The 18,414-nt window shown below is 38.3% G+C and overlaps 2 protein-coding genes across 2 annotated transcripts in view; one reads left to right on the top strand and one right to left on the bottom strand.

Moving 5' to 3' along the window:
• Positions 1-752: 752 nt before the first annotated feature.
• Positions 753-5,082, bottom strand: cep57l1 (centrosomal protein 57, like 1). Its single transcript, XM_007547016.2, has 10 exons — positions 4,906-5,082; positions 3,956-4,121; positions 3,594-3,877; positions 3,329-3,442; positions 2,680-2,757; positions 2,174-2,263; positions 2,021-2,092; positions 1,690-1,937; positions 1,461-1,605; positions 753-1,193 (listed from the first exon to the last, which is right to left on the bottom strand). The coding sequence occupies exons 1-10, from the start codon at positions 4,924-4,926 to the stop codon at positions 990-992; spliced, it is 1,422 nt and encodes a 473-aa protein (XP_007547078.1). The 5' UTR covers positions 4,927-5,082; the 3' UTR covers positions 753-989.
• Positions 5,083-6,387: 1,305 nt separating this feature from the next.
• Positions 6,388-18,414, top strand: part of sesn1 (sestrin 1) — a 57,839-nt gene continuing 45,812 nt past the window's right edge. The window contains exons 1-2 of the mRNA XM_007546993.2: positions 6,388-6,483; positions 7,438-7,748. Of these exons, the coding sequence (XP_007547055.1) occupies positions 7,476-7,748 (273 nt within the window). The 5' untranslated portion in view covers positions 6,388-6,483; positions 7,438-7,475. The remainder of the gene's footprint in view (positions 6,484-7,437; positions 7,749-18,414) is intronic.

Here is an 18,414-nt window from a genome sequence, read left to right as displayed (position 1 = left end):
CAGGAGAGGAATGGACGCTACATACGAGGGGCAATGAGGGATCTCGACTCCACTAACCTGATTGTCGTCTCCAGCCACGCTCTGTAATCTAATATAGAAAAACAATGGATTACGTTCAGTCTCTGTTGGTCATGCAATCGACTCCTGATCAAGCCAAGAATACCAGGACCAGTAAATGTCAGCTGTTGCACAACAAGCAGAAATCCCTGGGCCTTTTTCTTTCCTTGCTGTACTGTAACAGCAGGGTCAAAGTGGAAACCTGATGACACATTAAACAAGGGAGATAAATCTGGAAATGTTATGAGGGAGTTGGACATGTTGTTCTTTAGCCCGTAAATGGCGACTGATCAGCCTAGATGAATGTAAAGCTGTTGGAAATGTGAGAGGAAAAAAAAAAATCATGTGGCCAGCATCAAGCCAGGAGCTGATGGCTTTCTCACATTCAAAGTAAAAAAAAAAAAAGACTGAGGTTAAAAACCAATTCTTCCTGCTTAAGTTAACAAAAACTATGGTCACAGTTTCCTGATTATCAAAATATTTTAAAGCTTTTCACTAATAAATGAAAATAACTACTGAATCAAAATCTGCACAGAACAAATTCTATATTAAATCATGCAACTGCATGATTTCACAGTGAAAAAAAGAAAAAAATCTTCAAATTTGTCCTGCAGGACTGCCATCTAGTGGTGCCTGCTATGAAGTTCTGAAAAAAAAAAAAAGTCAACGTGTGCATTTAAAATACGAACAAATCATTACAAGCTATTCACGAATAAGCTTTATTAAAATATAGTGATCATTAAAACATAATCTAACTCATTTCTATTTGAGGTGAGAGACGTTCAGAACTGCAGACTATTGTTGGTGTCATAATAATCCATTGAGTCCGGCGTAAAGCATCTTCTATACCGATAAAAGTCTGTGACAGGAACAAGAAGAAATCTTCGTCTTCCACTAAGCTGAAGTATCAAAAGCAGGACAAAGAAAGAGACTCATGTTTCCCAGGACAGGTCGTCTTGCTTTAGGCCGTTTCTGAACTTCTGGGTCTCTCTGAGGAGCTGCAGGTTGTTCTGACCCGCAACGCCTTTTCTTCCCGCTCTCCGTTTGTCTTGAACAGGTGAGGGAACAGGCAGCTTGATCCCAGGCGTCTTCCTGACCGACGGTTCCTCCGAACGTTGCCGGGACAACTTATGAACCTGCAAAAAAACAACAACAACAACAAAAAAGAATAATAAACTTATTTCCAGGATTCAAGATAACTTTACATTTCAAAACTTAATACTTCTAGATTTTCTTTTGGGAAGGTTTTTGAAACATTCTGAATATTTGATTAGAAAATAAGTATTTATCGTGTTGCACAAATTATGAAAATATGATGCAGAAGTTGGTTTCTTAATAAATAACCAATTAATTGAATTAAGAGCAAATCTGCCATGATGATCTGAACTTTTTAAGTCAAGTACCATCTGCTGATGTTTGCGGAGTTTGGTGATCTGGGCTCCCTTCTCCTCCATCTTGGTAGTGAGTCTTTCCAGTTCTTTCTGCAGGTTCTCACGCTGCTCCGGTTCTCGGGTTGCTTCCATCTGACGCTCCAATTCCTGATAGTCACTGACAAAAACATTTGCAAAAAGAAAATAAATAAATAAAAAAAAAAAAAAAAAAACACACACACAAAATAAAATAATTACTCACAAGCTCATCTGTCCGAGCTCATCCTGCAGGGCCAGCAGCAGGTCGGACAGTAAAGTCAGTGACTGATCTGCAGGTGGACTGCCAGGGTTTGGAACGCTGTCAGAGAAGTCTGTGTGAAGGTTTTTCTTGACGCTGCATCCACACGTCTTCAGGGCGCTCACTCGCTCACACAGCTGAGGCTGGTGGTGCTTCATCATGTGGAGGATGCTCTGAACGTTGGCGTGCACTGAATGGCTCGGGCTTGTCGACTATGACGGGTAACAGCAAGCAGAAGTTAAGACTGAGTAAGTCATGAAAGAAGATGATCTGTGCACAACATGAGGTGACTTACTGTTCCTATAACAAAAGGCATCTTTTTGTGCCCCAGGCTGTTTGCTGCCAGCTCATTCCGTTTCAGGGTTTTCTTGAAAAAGAAGTCAGATTGTTTAGCACTGTGATGTATATAAATCTTTCAGATAATGCGCGCACCAGCAGTTTATTACACCTTGTTTGCCTTTTTGGTTTTCTTCTTGGGCCTCGTTTCTTCAGTAGGTGGAACAGACAAACGAAGGTTTATATCCAACTCCCTCTGCAGCTGTGGCGTGAAAAACATAAATTATTACAACAAAAAATACAGCCAGCTGTTGTTCAACATCATTTTTAAACTAAGAATGAAGAATGAAGTCAACACACAAGTACAGGAAAACTCAATTCCTCTAATGGCCAATTGAGCTCAACTCTGAAAGTCAGCTTGTAAAAAGACTTTCCGGATATTTAGAAGGATCATTTCACAACAGTCCCATATTTTTTTCTCCATTCTGAAGATGAATCCATTTAAGGTGATTCAGAAACTGATGTTAGCCAGAATCCTCGCAGGCACAGTTCAGTTTGTCCTTAAACATTGCAAAACCGAGCAAGTACAGAAACCATGCACAAAAAAAGTCTACTGACTGTGGAGAAACAGAATCTGAAAATCGCCTCAATAAGGTTTATCTGAAGAGGCTGACTGACCTCATCTGCTTTCTCCTGCACAAGTTTACGTTCATGCTCTTCATTCAGCAGCTTCTGCTCCAGGATGGAAAGCTTCATCTGAAAGTAAACACACAATCGTGACAATAACTTAAGCTCAGCCTTTTATGATTTTTATCTTTAAGTGACAATTTAAAATTAAGAGTATTTTAGTATTACATGCTGCAACATGTTTGGAGTACTTTGACCAAATAGAGTATAGTGTGTAATATGAGCTTAGACAAAATAGTTTAGAAATCAACGGAATAATTTGTGCGTCAACAGACATTTCCCTAAATTATCTAATTTTTAGCAATTAAAAAGAAAGTACATGCTCCAGGTCGAGGCGATTAAAGAGAGGAAATAGTAGGAATTCTTAGTTTTCATACAATGAATATGGAAAAAACATTAAAAAATTTTCGGTATCCGATCTACAGATTTCAGAAAATTTGCATTTATGACGCGGCTGCTTGATTGTTCCATTTGTAATTGTTCATGACCCCACATATTGGGCCGCTTTAGCTAATGTAGTGGCTCAGAATCATTACATCTGAGTGGTGTCAGAAAAGAATCAGTGTTAGTAGCTGATAGAAAACTAAAATGTACAGAGCCGGACAGAGTTCTCTTTATCATAAAATAGAAAATATTTTACCTCTGCGAGTGTTTGGGTTTTACTTAATTTGAGATACTCCAATTCAAGTTTCTCCAGCTTCTCCTGCTGATATTGGTTGTTTGGGCTGTTCAGCTGTTGCTTCTGCAGTGAAGCCTAGAGTGAACCCCCCCCCAAAACAAACAAGAATACCAAAAATGAAATCATATCACTACATATCAAAGTTTCCTAGAAATGAACCTTGAATATATTTTCAGTCATCAAGCTGTTTTTACAAGTCTGGTCTTTTGGACGGTTACCATTTTACCTCATTTTCCATCAGAACATTTCTCTCCTTCTTGACATTTGCGACCATTTTCTTCATGTATTCCAGCTGCTTCTCAAGAACTTTGCAGCGAGCTTCTGCAGACTGCAGCTTCTGGTCCACCACTGTCCCAGGCAGGGTGGCTTCAGTCCGACTCTGTGATGTGAAGTCCTGCTGACGCTTACGAACATCCTGAAAGAAATGAGTGTAACTCCTCTCCGCTTGTCTCCGCTCCAGTTCCAGCCTCCTGATTTTTTCCTGGAGGGTCCTCAGTGCGTCTGCAACGCCTGAGAGAGGTAATTAAAGAAAAACAGTCGAGCAAAAGAAAACTGTCGTGTAGTTTAAGACAAAAAGTTGTGCCATACCTTTGTTGTCTATACTATGTGTGGTCCGAGACAGACTGCTGGTGGTCTGGTCCATGTTGAGAGGTGAAACAGGAGGAGACGCCAGATGTTTTGGTACTAATGAAATCCTGTCTGGAGGCCGGTAGTAGCTCCCAATGTAACTGTTTTTGGAAGGTGTGTCTAAAATCTGAACACAACAGGGTCTTCACTTAGAGACTATAAAAGGCAGAACCATATTTTGTGGTCCATAAGATAAAACAAAAGATTATCCAAAATATTTTCACAGCAAATTGAGGACAGGAGATCCTCGTGCCATCTCTTTGTCATAATGTACTTTGCACTAGTACAGGATTATTTGGTGAAAGTTTTTGCATCGATTTGATGCAAAGAAACATTTACTTGCTGCCACATTTGATGCTGTAGACCACTTACTTTAAACAACTCCCAGCTTTAGAAAATAAAAAGAAGCTTAAGATTTGACTCTTCAGTTCAGTCAGTAGAAATTTTATCCATTTCATCAACATTTTACTGCAATTTTATCTGACTGTAAGGATAATATGGCTAAGCGCTGCTGCGGGACATTATATTTCATCGATCAAAAGCCGAACTCTTCACATATTGTGGTCTTTCGAAAAGAGGTTATTCAACCTCAGGGACACCACAAAATCAAGAAACAATTTTTTTTTGACCTTCTAACCAGATGTAAGAAATTACATCTTTAAAAATGTAAATGTCTCATATGTCTGTTTTAAACTACGTAAAAATTGTCTGCTTCCGTTTGCAAACAAACATATTTATAAGCTCACTAAAGAAACCTCTTACAAAGCACATACCAGAACTGTTTAAACTAAGGAGCGATCGAGATAAATGACCCAAAACACAAAGAGCTGACGATATTTTCCAAGAGTAAACAAATTCAAGCTAACGCTAGCTAACCACATTTACGCCTAACGGTTATTTTGTAACGTTACCTCGTCGTGATGTGTTTCCATTTTGTAACAATGAAAGCAAATTTCTTAGATAGTTATATACAAGTAACAGTCTGCTTTCTCACTCAAAGTTGACGTCTTTCTTTCACTAGTTGTCAACAACAGACAACAGACGAGCGGTCCGCCCTTTTTAAATTTCCCTCCATTAAGTTGTTCCGCTCGCTATGGTTCCTATTTCGTGGACTATTCTAGACATACTAGATCTTTCGGGCACACACCCACAAGACGGTTTTTTAAAAGTAATAAATGTTTTACACAACTCTAAACAAGCAAATAAATAAATAATCACGATAACTGGTTCCTAAAAGCATAATCCAAAGCAAAGTCTTTCCATGGGGACACATGCTGTGGGTATGCTTTTGTCCAGCCAAAACATTTTAACAGGTCAGAGTTTATGAAAAATGAATGGAACTAAAAACATAGCAATCGTGGAGGAAAATCTGCCAAGAGGTTGTAATATATTATGAAGCACTGAAATTTGATCAAAACATATTCATATGTTAGAATGACAGCCAGATCCAGGTGAGAATCTGCAGCAAGACTTAAAATAATCTTCACGGATAATATTAATATAATATTAACAGTTTAGGTTATATTTCAAAGGGTATAGACAATACAAAGTCGACACATACTTTTATCCTCATACCCAAATGTGTAATAAGCTCTAGAAAGAATAATTAAGAACACATTTGCTTAAAAAATATTAACAAAAGTGTAAGACACCAAATAATATAGTTTTATATCAAATACAATTACTATTAACTAAACCACTGCAGTGGCCTTAATTGTGATATAATTAGCTTTTTATATTCAACTAATGGTTAAATGAGATGCATAGAGAAATTCGTGTGGATTTTCCTACACTTAAGCTTTTTGAGTCTTTGGATAATAAATTTAACATCCAAAGTAATAATAAGCTGTCAACACAGCAAAAGGATATTTAAATAGCGTGAATTGCAGAAAAGAGCTCGTTCGGCAACGTACAAGTATTGTATCTACAAATTATTATCATACAATCTTAATGTCAAACAGACTATTTTAAGTTATCTCTATCTATGGATGACTTTTTGTAGACACGCTATTAAATATCATTGAGGTTAAACAGAAAACAACTTGAGAGGAAATGTACAACATTCCCACCTTTCTTTCCTCTCCCCTCTGTTTTTTTTGCTGCCTGTAATTTTTGATAAACAAGTGACAAGGGGGATGGTGTCTATGGTGGTAACTGTTCTTAGCAAAATGCATGATGGGATATGTAGTTTATAAAAGGACCCAGCCAATAGAGGCAACAAAAAAGAAACTTCAACTCCCGTACACCCTTTCCCAACTGACAAAGTGATTTCACACTAACCAATCACCTTCAAGGATCCTAAAGGTAACGCCCTAGAATGGTGTACACGTGCGCTGATTGGTTAAAATCTTCCGCCTGTCAAATTTCCAGCCCAGGCGTCCCTCCCCTTCAAGTTGCTACCTCTTATCGTTTCTGCCCTGGGAGTCTGGTCAGTGCTGACAGGCAAGGCGTAAAGTAGCGGTAAAGCTGCACCGAAGAATGTGTACAAAGTGAGTATTTGTTACTGACACTATTTCTTTTTGACTCCCGGTGACGGTTTAGTACATGGGGTATTTTACCTCACCGCAGTTTTTGTTGTACTTTACTGGTTGTTTTTGTTAACGGTCAGCTTGAAAACACTGACATGAATGGCAGACACCCAGACAGACTAAATGGACCCGAATAATACGCGAAAATGAGAAAAAAATATTGGGATGAAATGCATAGTTTTGTATAAATTATGATTTTAAATTATCTGTTTAAATTAAAATACAGCACTGATGAAAGATTTGCAACATGATTGATGATGGTCTTTGTTATTATGCAGACAGGTATAATTCCTGTTATGTTTTTGTGTAATCTTCTTCGTCTAAAACAGCCCGTTGAAGAATTTTGACCGAGATTTTTTATTATGGACCAAATGGTGATAAACATCTAATAAATTATTTTATGATGCTTCATTAATTAGGTTCAGGCCAGTAAGAGAGTCTCACTTTATGTTAACTTGAAGGACCGTGAAATACTAACACTGAACAAAAAATGTTTCGCATGTTTGGGCATGTATATACTAAGTACACTAAGGGTTCCCATACGCTGCTCCTACTGTTTGAAGTAATAAGTTGCCACAGTGCACAGTGCTGCCCCTCACTGACCTGTTGCTGGACACTGCCAATCAGCTAGCTAAATAGACGGCTTCTATCCTTCCCCTTACTTACTGTAAATACAAATTTGGCTGATTTAAAATATTTCCAGTCACAAAACATGTTAATGCTGTGAAAAGTAATGGAGCACTGCCTATCCCTAGATAGTCAGACCAATGAACCAACTAACATATTTTACTTTGATTGATTTATTTTTTTTATTCATGCTTACACTGAGAAATAGAACTAATCAAAAGTTATATTATTGATACTAATAATTAACAAACAAATAAATATAAACACGTCTAATATCTTTTTTTTCAGCCCGTTGTAAGGCAGCAAAAGCAGTAGTCCTATATTAAATGATGGAGATGCAGCATCAGGAGTCTTTGGGGAGATGGGATGGGCTGAGCAGCCGGGATGCCTCCTCCAGAGCTGAAGCGATGGAGTTCATCTGCCAGGAGGTCATGAGGAAAGTGGAAGCTATCGAACCCAAAAAGGCCGCAACCCCTGCCCTAGGAAGCTCTCCCAACAGCGACCTGAACGACATCCTGGTTCACCTTCTCATGCTCTCCAGACGGTGCCCGTTTGAAGATGTCAGAGGGCGCTGCACTCAGCTCCTGCGAGACATCCAGGTAAGAGATATGACGAGCCTGATGAGCTTTTTTATTATTGTGCAGTGTTTGTTTTACTGTTGCTGCTGCTGCCACCTGTCATCCTCCTTTCCTCACCTCTTAATAAGCATTGCAAACATTGTGGTTTACTCAACACTCTGCAAGACTACAGTATGTTTTTGTGAGATTTGTCGATGTTTTCAGTAGCACTACAAAGCACCGTTTTCCTCTTATTCTCTAATCTTCTCAAGAGGTAAGTATTTTGGTGCACCAGAGCATATCCACAATTTAAATTAAACAAACCACAACACCAGAAAAAAAAGAAGAAGAAGAAGAAAAAAAAAACTACTCCAGTCAATGATCTTTGCCTGGAAAGAAAATAAATACTACTTGCTCTAGGTTTAGTATGTAGTATTTTGTTTTATGTAGTTTTGTAAAAAGAAAATTAAATAGCTATATTGACTTGGAGAGCAAAAGTGTAACAAAAGAAGGTGCTGACAGTGCCAACATTTGAGGTGGTTTGCATACATTGCATACAGTGGCAGAGTTTGTCCATGGCCGGATACAACAGACCACATTCACGAGTTAAAATGTTTTGATTGCTTCAAACTCGCCTGTTTTACATAAAACACTTGAAGTGTCACTCTTGATTGAAATGACAGCACTTTAGTCAAGAGTGAATGAAAAGTGTAAACTTAGAAACAGTTTTGCTGTTTTAGGAGACACGATATTTACCCTCAAATATGATTTAATCTGGATTTAATCAGAAGCTTTGTGTTAGCGCATTTAAAATTGTCACAGTTAAAAATATAAACTTTTCCGTTTTGTGTTTAGTTGGAACTTTATTTTATGTTCAGATTTTTATAATTAAATATGTTAATTAGGGCAGTGATATGGAAAAATTACCCATATTAGAGAATAAAAACACATTGCACAGATGAATAGAAACTGAAGACCAGCTTGTAAACACTGATATCATAATCTGTAGGCTAATTCAACATGGGATTATAACATATTAAACATAGTTTTAGGCTGTTTGAACTGAACTCAGAACTAAGTCTCGTTTTGGGTGAACTTAGACAGAACTGATGGTGTGCCACAAATTGTATGCATAAGTCTATGTAGGATTTTCTACCAGTAAAAGTCATTAAACTGAATCTGTAAAGAGAATTATATTCACTAAAATATCATTTATCAGCACATCTCCCAAAATTATCTTTTTTTTTGTATCTTACTTCTTGTATTTTGCTTTTATTGTCACACAGCGGATGTAGTCTTACTTTGTAAAGCTGCTGCATTCTTGCAAGTTCGCATTCATGTGTGAATTCAACTTGCTTGGCTTCATGCTGCGTGTTTGCAGGCAAAACAAAAATGTTCAGACCAGTTAGTGTTCGTTACTGTTTACAGCAACTTAACCGTAGAAGTAAAAGATTTCTTTATTGTCTGTATCATATTTTAGTCTTACTTGGTGATTTGATTGTTATCATTTTAATGTTTTGTTTGATGCGATTATGTCTTATCTTTTTTGGTTTTATGTGACCCTTTGTTTGTGTTGCAAAGGATTTTTTTTTTCTAAATCTTTGTATGAATGGCGCTATACACATGCCTTGCCTTGTACTTACTGGTTTATGCTGCAGTAAGAGTTCACACAGGGAGCAATTTTTCACTGACTAATTTGACTGGTTACTTTTTGCTTGTAATTCTCCAATCTGTCACTTTTGATACTATTTGCTTAAACTGCATTCCTCTTTTAAAACAAAGTTTCTACGAAGAACATTCCTCGTGTGTCAGTGTTACAGACCTGCTGGTGCGCCAGGTTAAATGGGAAGCACCAAATGCTTAGGACTGTATCAAATTACAAAAATGTCATAGCCATGCAAAATGGCCATGAGTGGGTTTTCTTTTTTTGACCATTGCTGAAAGATATATTGTTTGTGTCACATCCTCGAGTTCAGCTGTCTTCTGATCCCTAGAAGCTCTACAATTAAAGGTTTTAATTGAAATCATTTATTTATTTTTTATTCTGAATCCCGGGTTAAGTTTGTTTCATTCTGTTCTAATGAATGAGTCCTCCAGCAGCAAACAAACCCTACCTTTAGGTGGCCGGGGCATGTTTGTTTTTCATAGGAAATAGGCCGTTCGACTGTGGCAGGATTCCTGTTTACGCGGAAGTGTTTTCTGAAGACGGAGGAGAGGGGCAGAGAGCTGAAAGATGGGGAGAAAGCTGCTTTGAGGGTTTTAGCGGTGCGCCACAGTACATGCCGTCTGGTATTTTTGAATTATGCTAAGCTGCGTTTGCACGACGCTTGCCAAAGAGTGCATTTATGAGCGTAGTGGAAATACATCTCAGAGTGTTGTTGTGATTTTCATGCATTAATACCTTTTCCACGTACACACAAACCATGCACCGTTCTCACACTTAAATGAATTATAAGTGACTCAAATTCCAGCAGATCCTATATTGAAGACAAAATCAAAAGGAAAAAAAAAAAGGTTTTTCCTTGATGTCCTCTAGCACAGGAAGGCCCCCTGCGAGGTGAGAGTAATGTACTTAGCTCATAAAACTTAGGCTTCAAGCAATTTTCTGCTATTTCTCGCTCCTTAATGTGTTCTATCAACTGTGGAAAAAGCTAATGTCTTTTTACATTAGTGGAGGTGGAAAAACATCTAAGAAAAGGCTCATTTTGAGAGATTTAACATCGTGGAAATTGCAAGGTTGCAGTAAGAACATGAGGTAGTAAACACAAGACGGTACATGTATATTTTTGCAACTAATGTTCTCTACCAAACCTACGAAGCTTTCACAGAACACATTTATTTATAATGAAAATAAATTGCAAACAGTTGAAGTCTGTTTAAGAATTATGCAACTTCTGAAAGCGGATTGTTGTTTTAGGGGCATGGCATGCTTCTCACATGTCATTTTCATTAAAAATATTGAAAAAGTAAGTATTATTTATTTATATCTAAAATACATTATAGTACAACTGCTTCATTGCATTGGCTCTGGAGGCTTTAAAGTTTGAAATGCTGTGTTGCTGTAATGTTGCTGAGTAACAGAGGTCAGGGTTCACAGGGTCAGATTCAGAAATAGGGTTGTTGTGTGTTTAACAAGGGGTCAGGTTCTCCATAAACTGCCGAAGTGTGAGGGTCTGCTGAAAAGAACAAGGGTCAAAATTGCTTATCAGTGCAGTTTAACAAGTATGGTGAGCGCAAAGAGATGCTGTTAGTGTCAGGCTCTTTACTGAGCCTAACTCATCGGGTTCATACGGGAGCGTATGTGATGGTGTGTTTACCAATTCGCCTGTACTTAAAGTAAGAGATGCCTTCCAAAATCCATCCTGTTTCCTTGCATTTTTCTAATTCCCAAACTCTTTTCCACATCGACATTTCAGGAATAAAGAGATCAGGAAAATTGGCAGATGGAGTTAAGAAAGTATTTTGCCACATATTTCTTTTCCCATATAATTTTTTCAGGAGCCACGGAAGTTTTCTGGACCATTCTTTACTGCTATTCAGTTTTCATATCATACAGGGGTTAAAAAACAAATACTTTGTGTATAAATTTGCCCACAGAAACATAGCTCAGTTGGGGTACTACATGATATTACTGTAAACCGATGACATGGAGCTTTTCGAAAGGATCATACTAAACATTTGCTTTAATTTCTTGTGTTAGTAATCCCAGTTCAGACTCGTGTTTGGTGCATATTTTCTGTTAACGTGAACTGTACTAGACTTTCCATGACAGACTTTAAGTTTTGGTTGCACATGGAGCCAGAAGGAGTAAATCCGCCAGTGAAAATATTAGCTTGGGGTCATAAGTAGTACTTTGAGACTCTCTTTCTGGGGTCATTCTTTACCCTAATCCTTTTTCTTATTATCTGTACTTACTTAGCATAGCAGCACCCAGTTAGATCCTAGAACCAGTTGTTGCAGGGAAACATATCGTGAACCTGAAAGTGAAGCTTTTCAAGAGGACAGATTGGCATCACAGCACATCGTCAGCTGTTTTCTAACCTTTTCAGGCTGAAGAGTTTTGAGTGCTGTGCAGAGTTGAAGACTAGATAGAGGTGGGGCTGATTTGCACATTCAGTTTGTGTAAATAAGATGAACCAAAGGTGTAGAGTTACATCTCAGTGCTTTTTGTTAGGGCACAAAAGAGATATTTGCGATGACGAAAAGCTAGAAATACATCAAGAGTTTTTGGGATACCTATATGGGAAAATAAGGTACATTTACATAATTTAGATTTTGTTTTCAGTAACTTTAACATAACTTCACTTTCAATGTAGTGTGCAAATGCAGAGTTTTGAGTTTGTTTTTCAAGACTAAAACTCTCAACCTCACGCATTCTTATCAACACATAAGAAAAACATATTCGACTAATTAAAGTTATTAATAATGACTAAGCAAGTCCCAGCAATAAATAAAGTGGATTGGTCGGCTGAATTTGACCTCTTCCCAGAATAGCCCAGAACACATGTGAACCTCCAGGCTCTCTGAGCTTACAGCACATACGGATGACTTTTTTAAGAAAATATTTTTTAAATGTCTGACTTATTTATGGAAGATGAAAAACGAGGCATCTGTCATAAGTGATTTAAAGGGCATGCCCTGCCTTTGAACTTGGACTGAAATATGTATGATTGAGCACTCTTCATGTTCCCGCTCTTCGAGCACCCGGTTGACAACCTTTAGCGTTAGTGTTGTTTGGTAGCTTACAGCCGACTGGATTCTTTGACTCTGTTGCATAAGGTTCGATTAGATGTGGATTAGTTTGATTTCCTGCACTTTGATTTCTGGAACAGTCGATGTTATATCTGTTTTGAGGCTGCACAAATAAACCTGACTTGACAGACAGGAGTGCGGGCAGATGCAGAATGGCTTTTCTGCGAAGGCAGGATCAGAGTCCACTCGTAAAGCGCATCATTTGTTTAGAGAACAGTTTAAGCGCTTGTTTACCCCGACAGTGACGGAAAACCTAGTTTTTCTTTATGACTTGCTGCTAAGCACAAATGCAAACATTCCAAGTTTCTACCTTTGACTTTGCTTGTGCACTGTTTGTTCCGGTTGGTGTGAATTCCTTCATATATCTGCTTCAGCGAGTTCAGCAGCGATTTTTAACCGTGAACTCTGACCTGATGAACACGGGGATTGGGAGCTCACTGTGTTTGCACGTTTCAGGCTGTGGAGTTCTAAACATTAGTTTTGTTTGTCTATAAAATAAGCAGGAGGTAAGCAGATGGAAATCGGAAGTGGAATCTGAAAAAATACATCTAAATGTATATACACACTTGAAATCTATGACTGTAAATGAAAATCTTTTTAAAGATGTGGCACGTGTTGGTTCAGCATTGTTTCTCTACATTATTTATAAGGAAAAAAAAAAGGTTTATTAATTTTGAGTCTTGTATTTTTATTATTAGAGCTGTTTTAGTCAAAACATGTAAATGTTAGTATTTTTAATTAGTAATTATACATAAATTATGAGTTTAATATCTGCACCTTCACAATCTTTTTGGTTTGGACAGACCAACAGTTTCTTTTCACTCCTTCAGGGCTGCTGTTTACTTTTTAAAGATAAAAATACAGTATTGGGGAAAAGTGCTGAAGACCTACAGTGTGTAGGTAAAACACCCTCGTTCAATGGGCTGTTAACCGGTGAAGCAGGATCTGAACCACTTTAAGCACTACAATAAAATCACTACAAATATATTCATGTCTAAGCTGAGCTTCACTGTTAAAACAGTATTTGTGTAAAAATGGTTTCTTGTGACATATTTTTCTCTTTTCAAACATTTAGTTTGTATAATAGGTAGGTGTAAATTCACAACTTTTACTAACTTTTCATGTTCAGTCCTGTACATTTTTATTTTTAGAGATCATAGTTGCACAGTAAATCAAATATCAAGACTCGTCTCCAATCTCAGTATTTGAATTATTGGACTTGCATGGAAATGTTTTGATGCAATATGTATACTTGTTAGTTTTACCCTGCATGTATACGTTTTTAACACAATTATTCTATTAAATTATAACTTTGCAATAGATTCTATTTTGATTCAGATTTTTGGTTTTGCTGGAACATTGAAACTGAGACAAGAAATAAGTCAACATCACCTTGCCTTAAATAAGTAGTAATAATGAAAAAGAAGATGATGCATGCACTGCTGTATCTGGATGTCCCAGGACAGACAGACTGTATGGTGAGAACAGGGCAGAAAGCAGCAGCAGCAGTGACCTTTAGCACAGTGACGTTACAGTGAAACGCTCTAAAGACATGGAGGACATGATAGAGGAATAAAGCTGCGGATTTACTGCTGCCTGCCAGCTGGGTAGGGAGGTTGAACAGTGTGATGATTGGAGCTTGGTGGGTGGTTGTCAGATTTGTCTGGCTTTGTGTCTGTGTACCGTCTAGGATGTTCATAATTTGAATGATTTCAGTGTTGGCCTTTCAGCTGATTTTACTGCCGCTTTCCCAGTGGAGCTCCACGTGTAATCTTTAACCTTTAACCTTTAACCGCACGTGAAAAATAGAGGTTGTTGTCCTGGACGTGACCTGATTGGTGTACATCTTCTTTTTTGTGTGTGTGTCCCTTATCAATTCAGTTTGTTTCGTCACATTCTCTGCTACACTTCCTTCCACTCCCATCTCCTTCCCTTTCTTTCCACCCCCACTTTCAGCTCTTGAATAGCAGAGCCAGAAATAATCGGGAGCCAGCCGGCACCCCCACCCCAAGAGCTACCATGCCAAGTGCCAGCCAGCAGACCCCGTCATTGCACCTCATCCCGCTGGTACCATGACGACTGTTTATTTCATACTTACGCTCACAGCAAACATCCAGTCATCCCTCCTTCTGTGACAGATCAATACAAACAATAAATAATTCAGTTAAATGAAAACTGTTGATGCTGACTGACAGAAACGGGTAGAAAAATTGATGTTTGTTTCTCAGCAGGACATTATGGCTTTATCTTTAAAAAAAAAGAAAAGAAAGAAATATGCTTTAAAAAAAAATCATGTATTTATGGTTGCAACAGGATTGACAGTGACCTAGTTGCACATTTCCCACTTGCACCCCCCTCGTCTCTTGTCTTGAGCGTGCAACCAGCAGCTAACTGCACTGACTGGAAGGTGGGGCTCTTGCCTATGCAGTTGGATCAAAGTGCTATCAAACAGTTATTGAGACATTATGACACGTTAATAAATGTGCCCATTTTTAAAATTCTATTTTATTAATCTGGAACTATTAGAGCGATTAGGTTTAGATGAATGGAAGCATTAAAAGCAAAGGAGTGGGGGTGGGACAAACTCAGTCTTGGACTGTATTCCAGTTTGTAATCTGTAGTGGAAAATTACCAGCACCCCATAAGTACAAAGAGGTGCCTGACCCAGTGCTATTATTCTTCAATACACTAAAGAATCTTAACCATTGCAGATATGTTTCAAAAGAAAATTATTATTTTTAGTCATAAGATTAATACAGCATTTTTTTTTTAAATCTGCTTAATCAGATTACCGTACATGGTCTATAAACATATTTAATTGCTGCATTTCTCTTGCAACATTAGGAACTACTTTATGTTGATCCATAATCTCTGCTAAGTACCTTGAAGAATCTGGTTCTAATGCCATAAAATGCTGGAAATATTTAGGGATATGAACACTAAAATAAAAATCAACCAATTGGACTAAAACTAAGGTTGGATTGTGGACATGGACCTGCCCCAGTTTATTTAATTGACCCAGTGTTTAGTTTGTTTGATTTATGGAAGGATCTGCCAGCGTGCATTGATGGAAATGAGCAAAGCAGCATGCATTTATATAAATCAGTGAGTTCCACCACCATTTTGAGTGCATTCATATTGTTCCCAATGGCTGAAAGATGTCGTTTTTACAAGAATGTACTTACAATACTTAGCCGTGAAAATGCAGTTTGACTCTGGTATCATGGGGAGGATTTCCTATGTTGTTCTGGTTGTGACTGAGGGACCCATCTTTCCACACTCGCCTCTGCTGTTTTAATCTTTTGCATTTGTTTTAAACATTTACAAATCTTGCTTGTATCTCCTTGAGTAGACTTTCTGTCACAAACCTAATGAGTGTTGTCTGTTAGGAGCATCAGAGATGCTTCGCCACTTATTTATCTAAATGTGGATGTACACCTTTATCAATAACCCCCCAATAAAATGACATAATATATAAAAGCTGCTTTATATAACCTCACTTGCATTAGTCTATCAGTCTCTGACACTTTCCTTCTATGAGCTTAAGTGCCATCTGTTCAGAACAAATTTGATTGGGGTCATAAATGATTTATGAGAGGTATTGGCTAGTGGATTTATCATTTAGAAAAAAAAATCAATACTTGCCTTTTATTCTCCACTTTAATGCTGATCCTTTTACGCCATGGAAGCGTAATTGGTTGTTGAGTGGTTTCATCACCCATCATTCCTAGTTCAGCTGTTCCGTCACAGGAGGGCGCTCTACACCAGTTTTTTGCACCACTTCAAGCTTCTCTGTCCAGTTGGCGCTTAACTGGGAATTTTCCATAACCTGAGCTGAATGCATGCAATGCGTTGCATGATTATAATTTTTTCCTCTCGCCCTGGTCACCGGGCGTCTGTCCAGTAAGCGATGTGACTTTTCCTGTGTGTTTATTTGTGTACCGGACGGTCTGTTTTAAACATGTGTGTCTGTGTTTACACTACTTGAGAGATTTATAGCAGTGAGCATGCAGGATTTAAAGGGCATCTGTGGATCAGGTCGCAAAGCATGAATAGCCTGGTGGCTGCGGTCCAGGCCTCAGTCAGAGGCTCAACATCATGCTTAGCCATCTGGAATACACAAACAAAAATATTAGTGAGCATTTGCTCTTTCCTAGACAAGTGTTAAAATGGAGAGGTCCATGTTGAGAGCTGGTGTACTTTAACTCGAAATAGATTAATAGCGATAATTCTCAGATTTAAAGTCATTCAGCAAGCAAACCTGGCAAAAAAAAAAATCGCAACATTTAAAGTCGACAGTTTATTTAGCTATAAATTAGTGGAGCTTCTTTTCTTCCCAGTGCCACCGTGTCAGTAATGTACCATCAGACTGGTTTGTAAATTCTTCACTGGTAGCAAAAAAAAAAACATGTTCCAAAAATTGAAAATATGCACAGATGCATTAAGATTCATAAACCCCATAAACTCTTGGAAAGACCTCACACATTTCAGGCTTGAATTGATCTGCGTCAGCCCCTGATGGATCATTTCCCATTGCAGTCATTGTGTGGTGCTGCTCACCGAGCAGTTGTTGCTTTGGGCCTTACCCAAACACCAGAGTCGGCTCAGAACTGGCTGGGATGTTGTTTTAGCCTGCGTGGTATTGTTTCAGGCCCGGTTGCATTGGGGTGGAGTGTATTGTGCTCTCTCCTCGAGAGTATTGTCCCAGGCTGATCACTGTGTGATTATTTATGTTGCAGACCAGTTTCTCAGAGCGGTGACAGTTCCAGCGCCGCAGGACGTCTGCATTCCCACAGATCTTCACCTCTGACCCCGGCTCTTTTACTCCTAAGTTGGAGCGTACGTGGTGGAGACCGGCTGACTCAGAGTTTTATGTTTGTGTATGTGATTGACATGTGGTGTTTACACACTCCTGCAGGTCAACCGACATGTCTGGCCTAAATCTGGACAGGCACATTTATGTTGGGAGTTGTTTGGGGCCATTTCACAACCGCACTGACTGTTGTCAGCCATATTTACAGTGAAGTGACAACTGACTGTCGCAAATCAGTTGTCACGATCTTTTAGCACGTTGTATCTTAAAGAAGGCATCTGAAACATGAGAAAAAAACATACTTTTTATTTTAGTATGCATCAAAGATGATATGTGTGAATGCAGTCTGGATGTGTTTTATCATTTAGAAGTAAATTTTTTTATGCTTTTCACAAAATTTGTTTTTGATATAAACATTCATGCATCCTGGTACAAATTGTAGATCCATGTTTTCTCCATGCAAGCATCAGCTTATGCCATATTTTAAAAAGAAAACATGTCAACTTGAGTCATATGTGTGAATTTAAGCTGCTATCACACTGTTTCTTATCTGATGACGCATATAGGGATGTGTAAAGCCTGGTTCACAAAGCACAGTTTTAAAATTTTCGGTTGATTTTTCACAACTTGAAAGACCCCACAAATGATGATTTAAAAAAAAATGATATACAACAAGTTGGGCCCTAAAGTGTGTGGTGTTCAGCCACACAGCAACACACCACACAAACAGATTTCATTCACAAACATTCAGATGCCAGACAAAATCTCTCAATATCGAACCTGAGTTCAGAGTAAATAAACATGGTGGATGAGAAAGAAGGAATGGTGATGGTTTGTGGACTTCTTTTAACGGAAAAAAAAATACAAAAGAATGACTCCGACATCCATTGGACTTTCTGATTGTTTTATATTGGATATTTTTGATTCCCCTGCATGTTTCCACCATCTCTCGTTCTGATTGGTTAATGTCACATTCAGCAGGCTGCCTGGTGGTTTGTCTTTGGGGGACATGTTGCGCCAAGACAATCCAAGTTGTTGAATATCTACGGTTTGAGGTCGGAGTGGTGCCAACGCACTTCTGAGTAGACTAGATCAATCAGTTTGGTTTCTGTAAGATGCACAAAGGCTACCCTAATGATGTGT

The sequence above is a fragment of the Poecilia formosa genome, unplaced genomic scaffold (assembly GCF_000485575.1).
Source record: "Poecilia formosa unplaced genomic scaffold, Poecilia_formosa-5.1.2 Scaffold1, whole genome shotgun sequence".
NCBI classification, from domain to species: domain Eukaryota; kingdom Metazoa; phylum Chordata; class Actinopteri; order Cyprinodontiformes; family Poeciliidae; genus Poecilia; species Poecilia formosa.
Note: the sequence above shows the minus strand (reverse complement) of the source record. Positions and strands in the feature narration are given on the sequence as shown.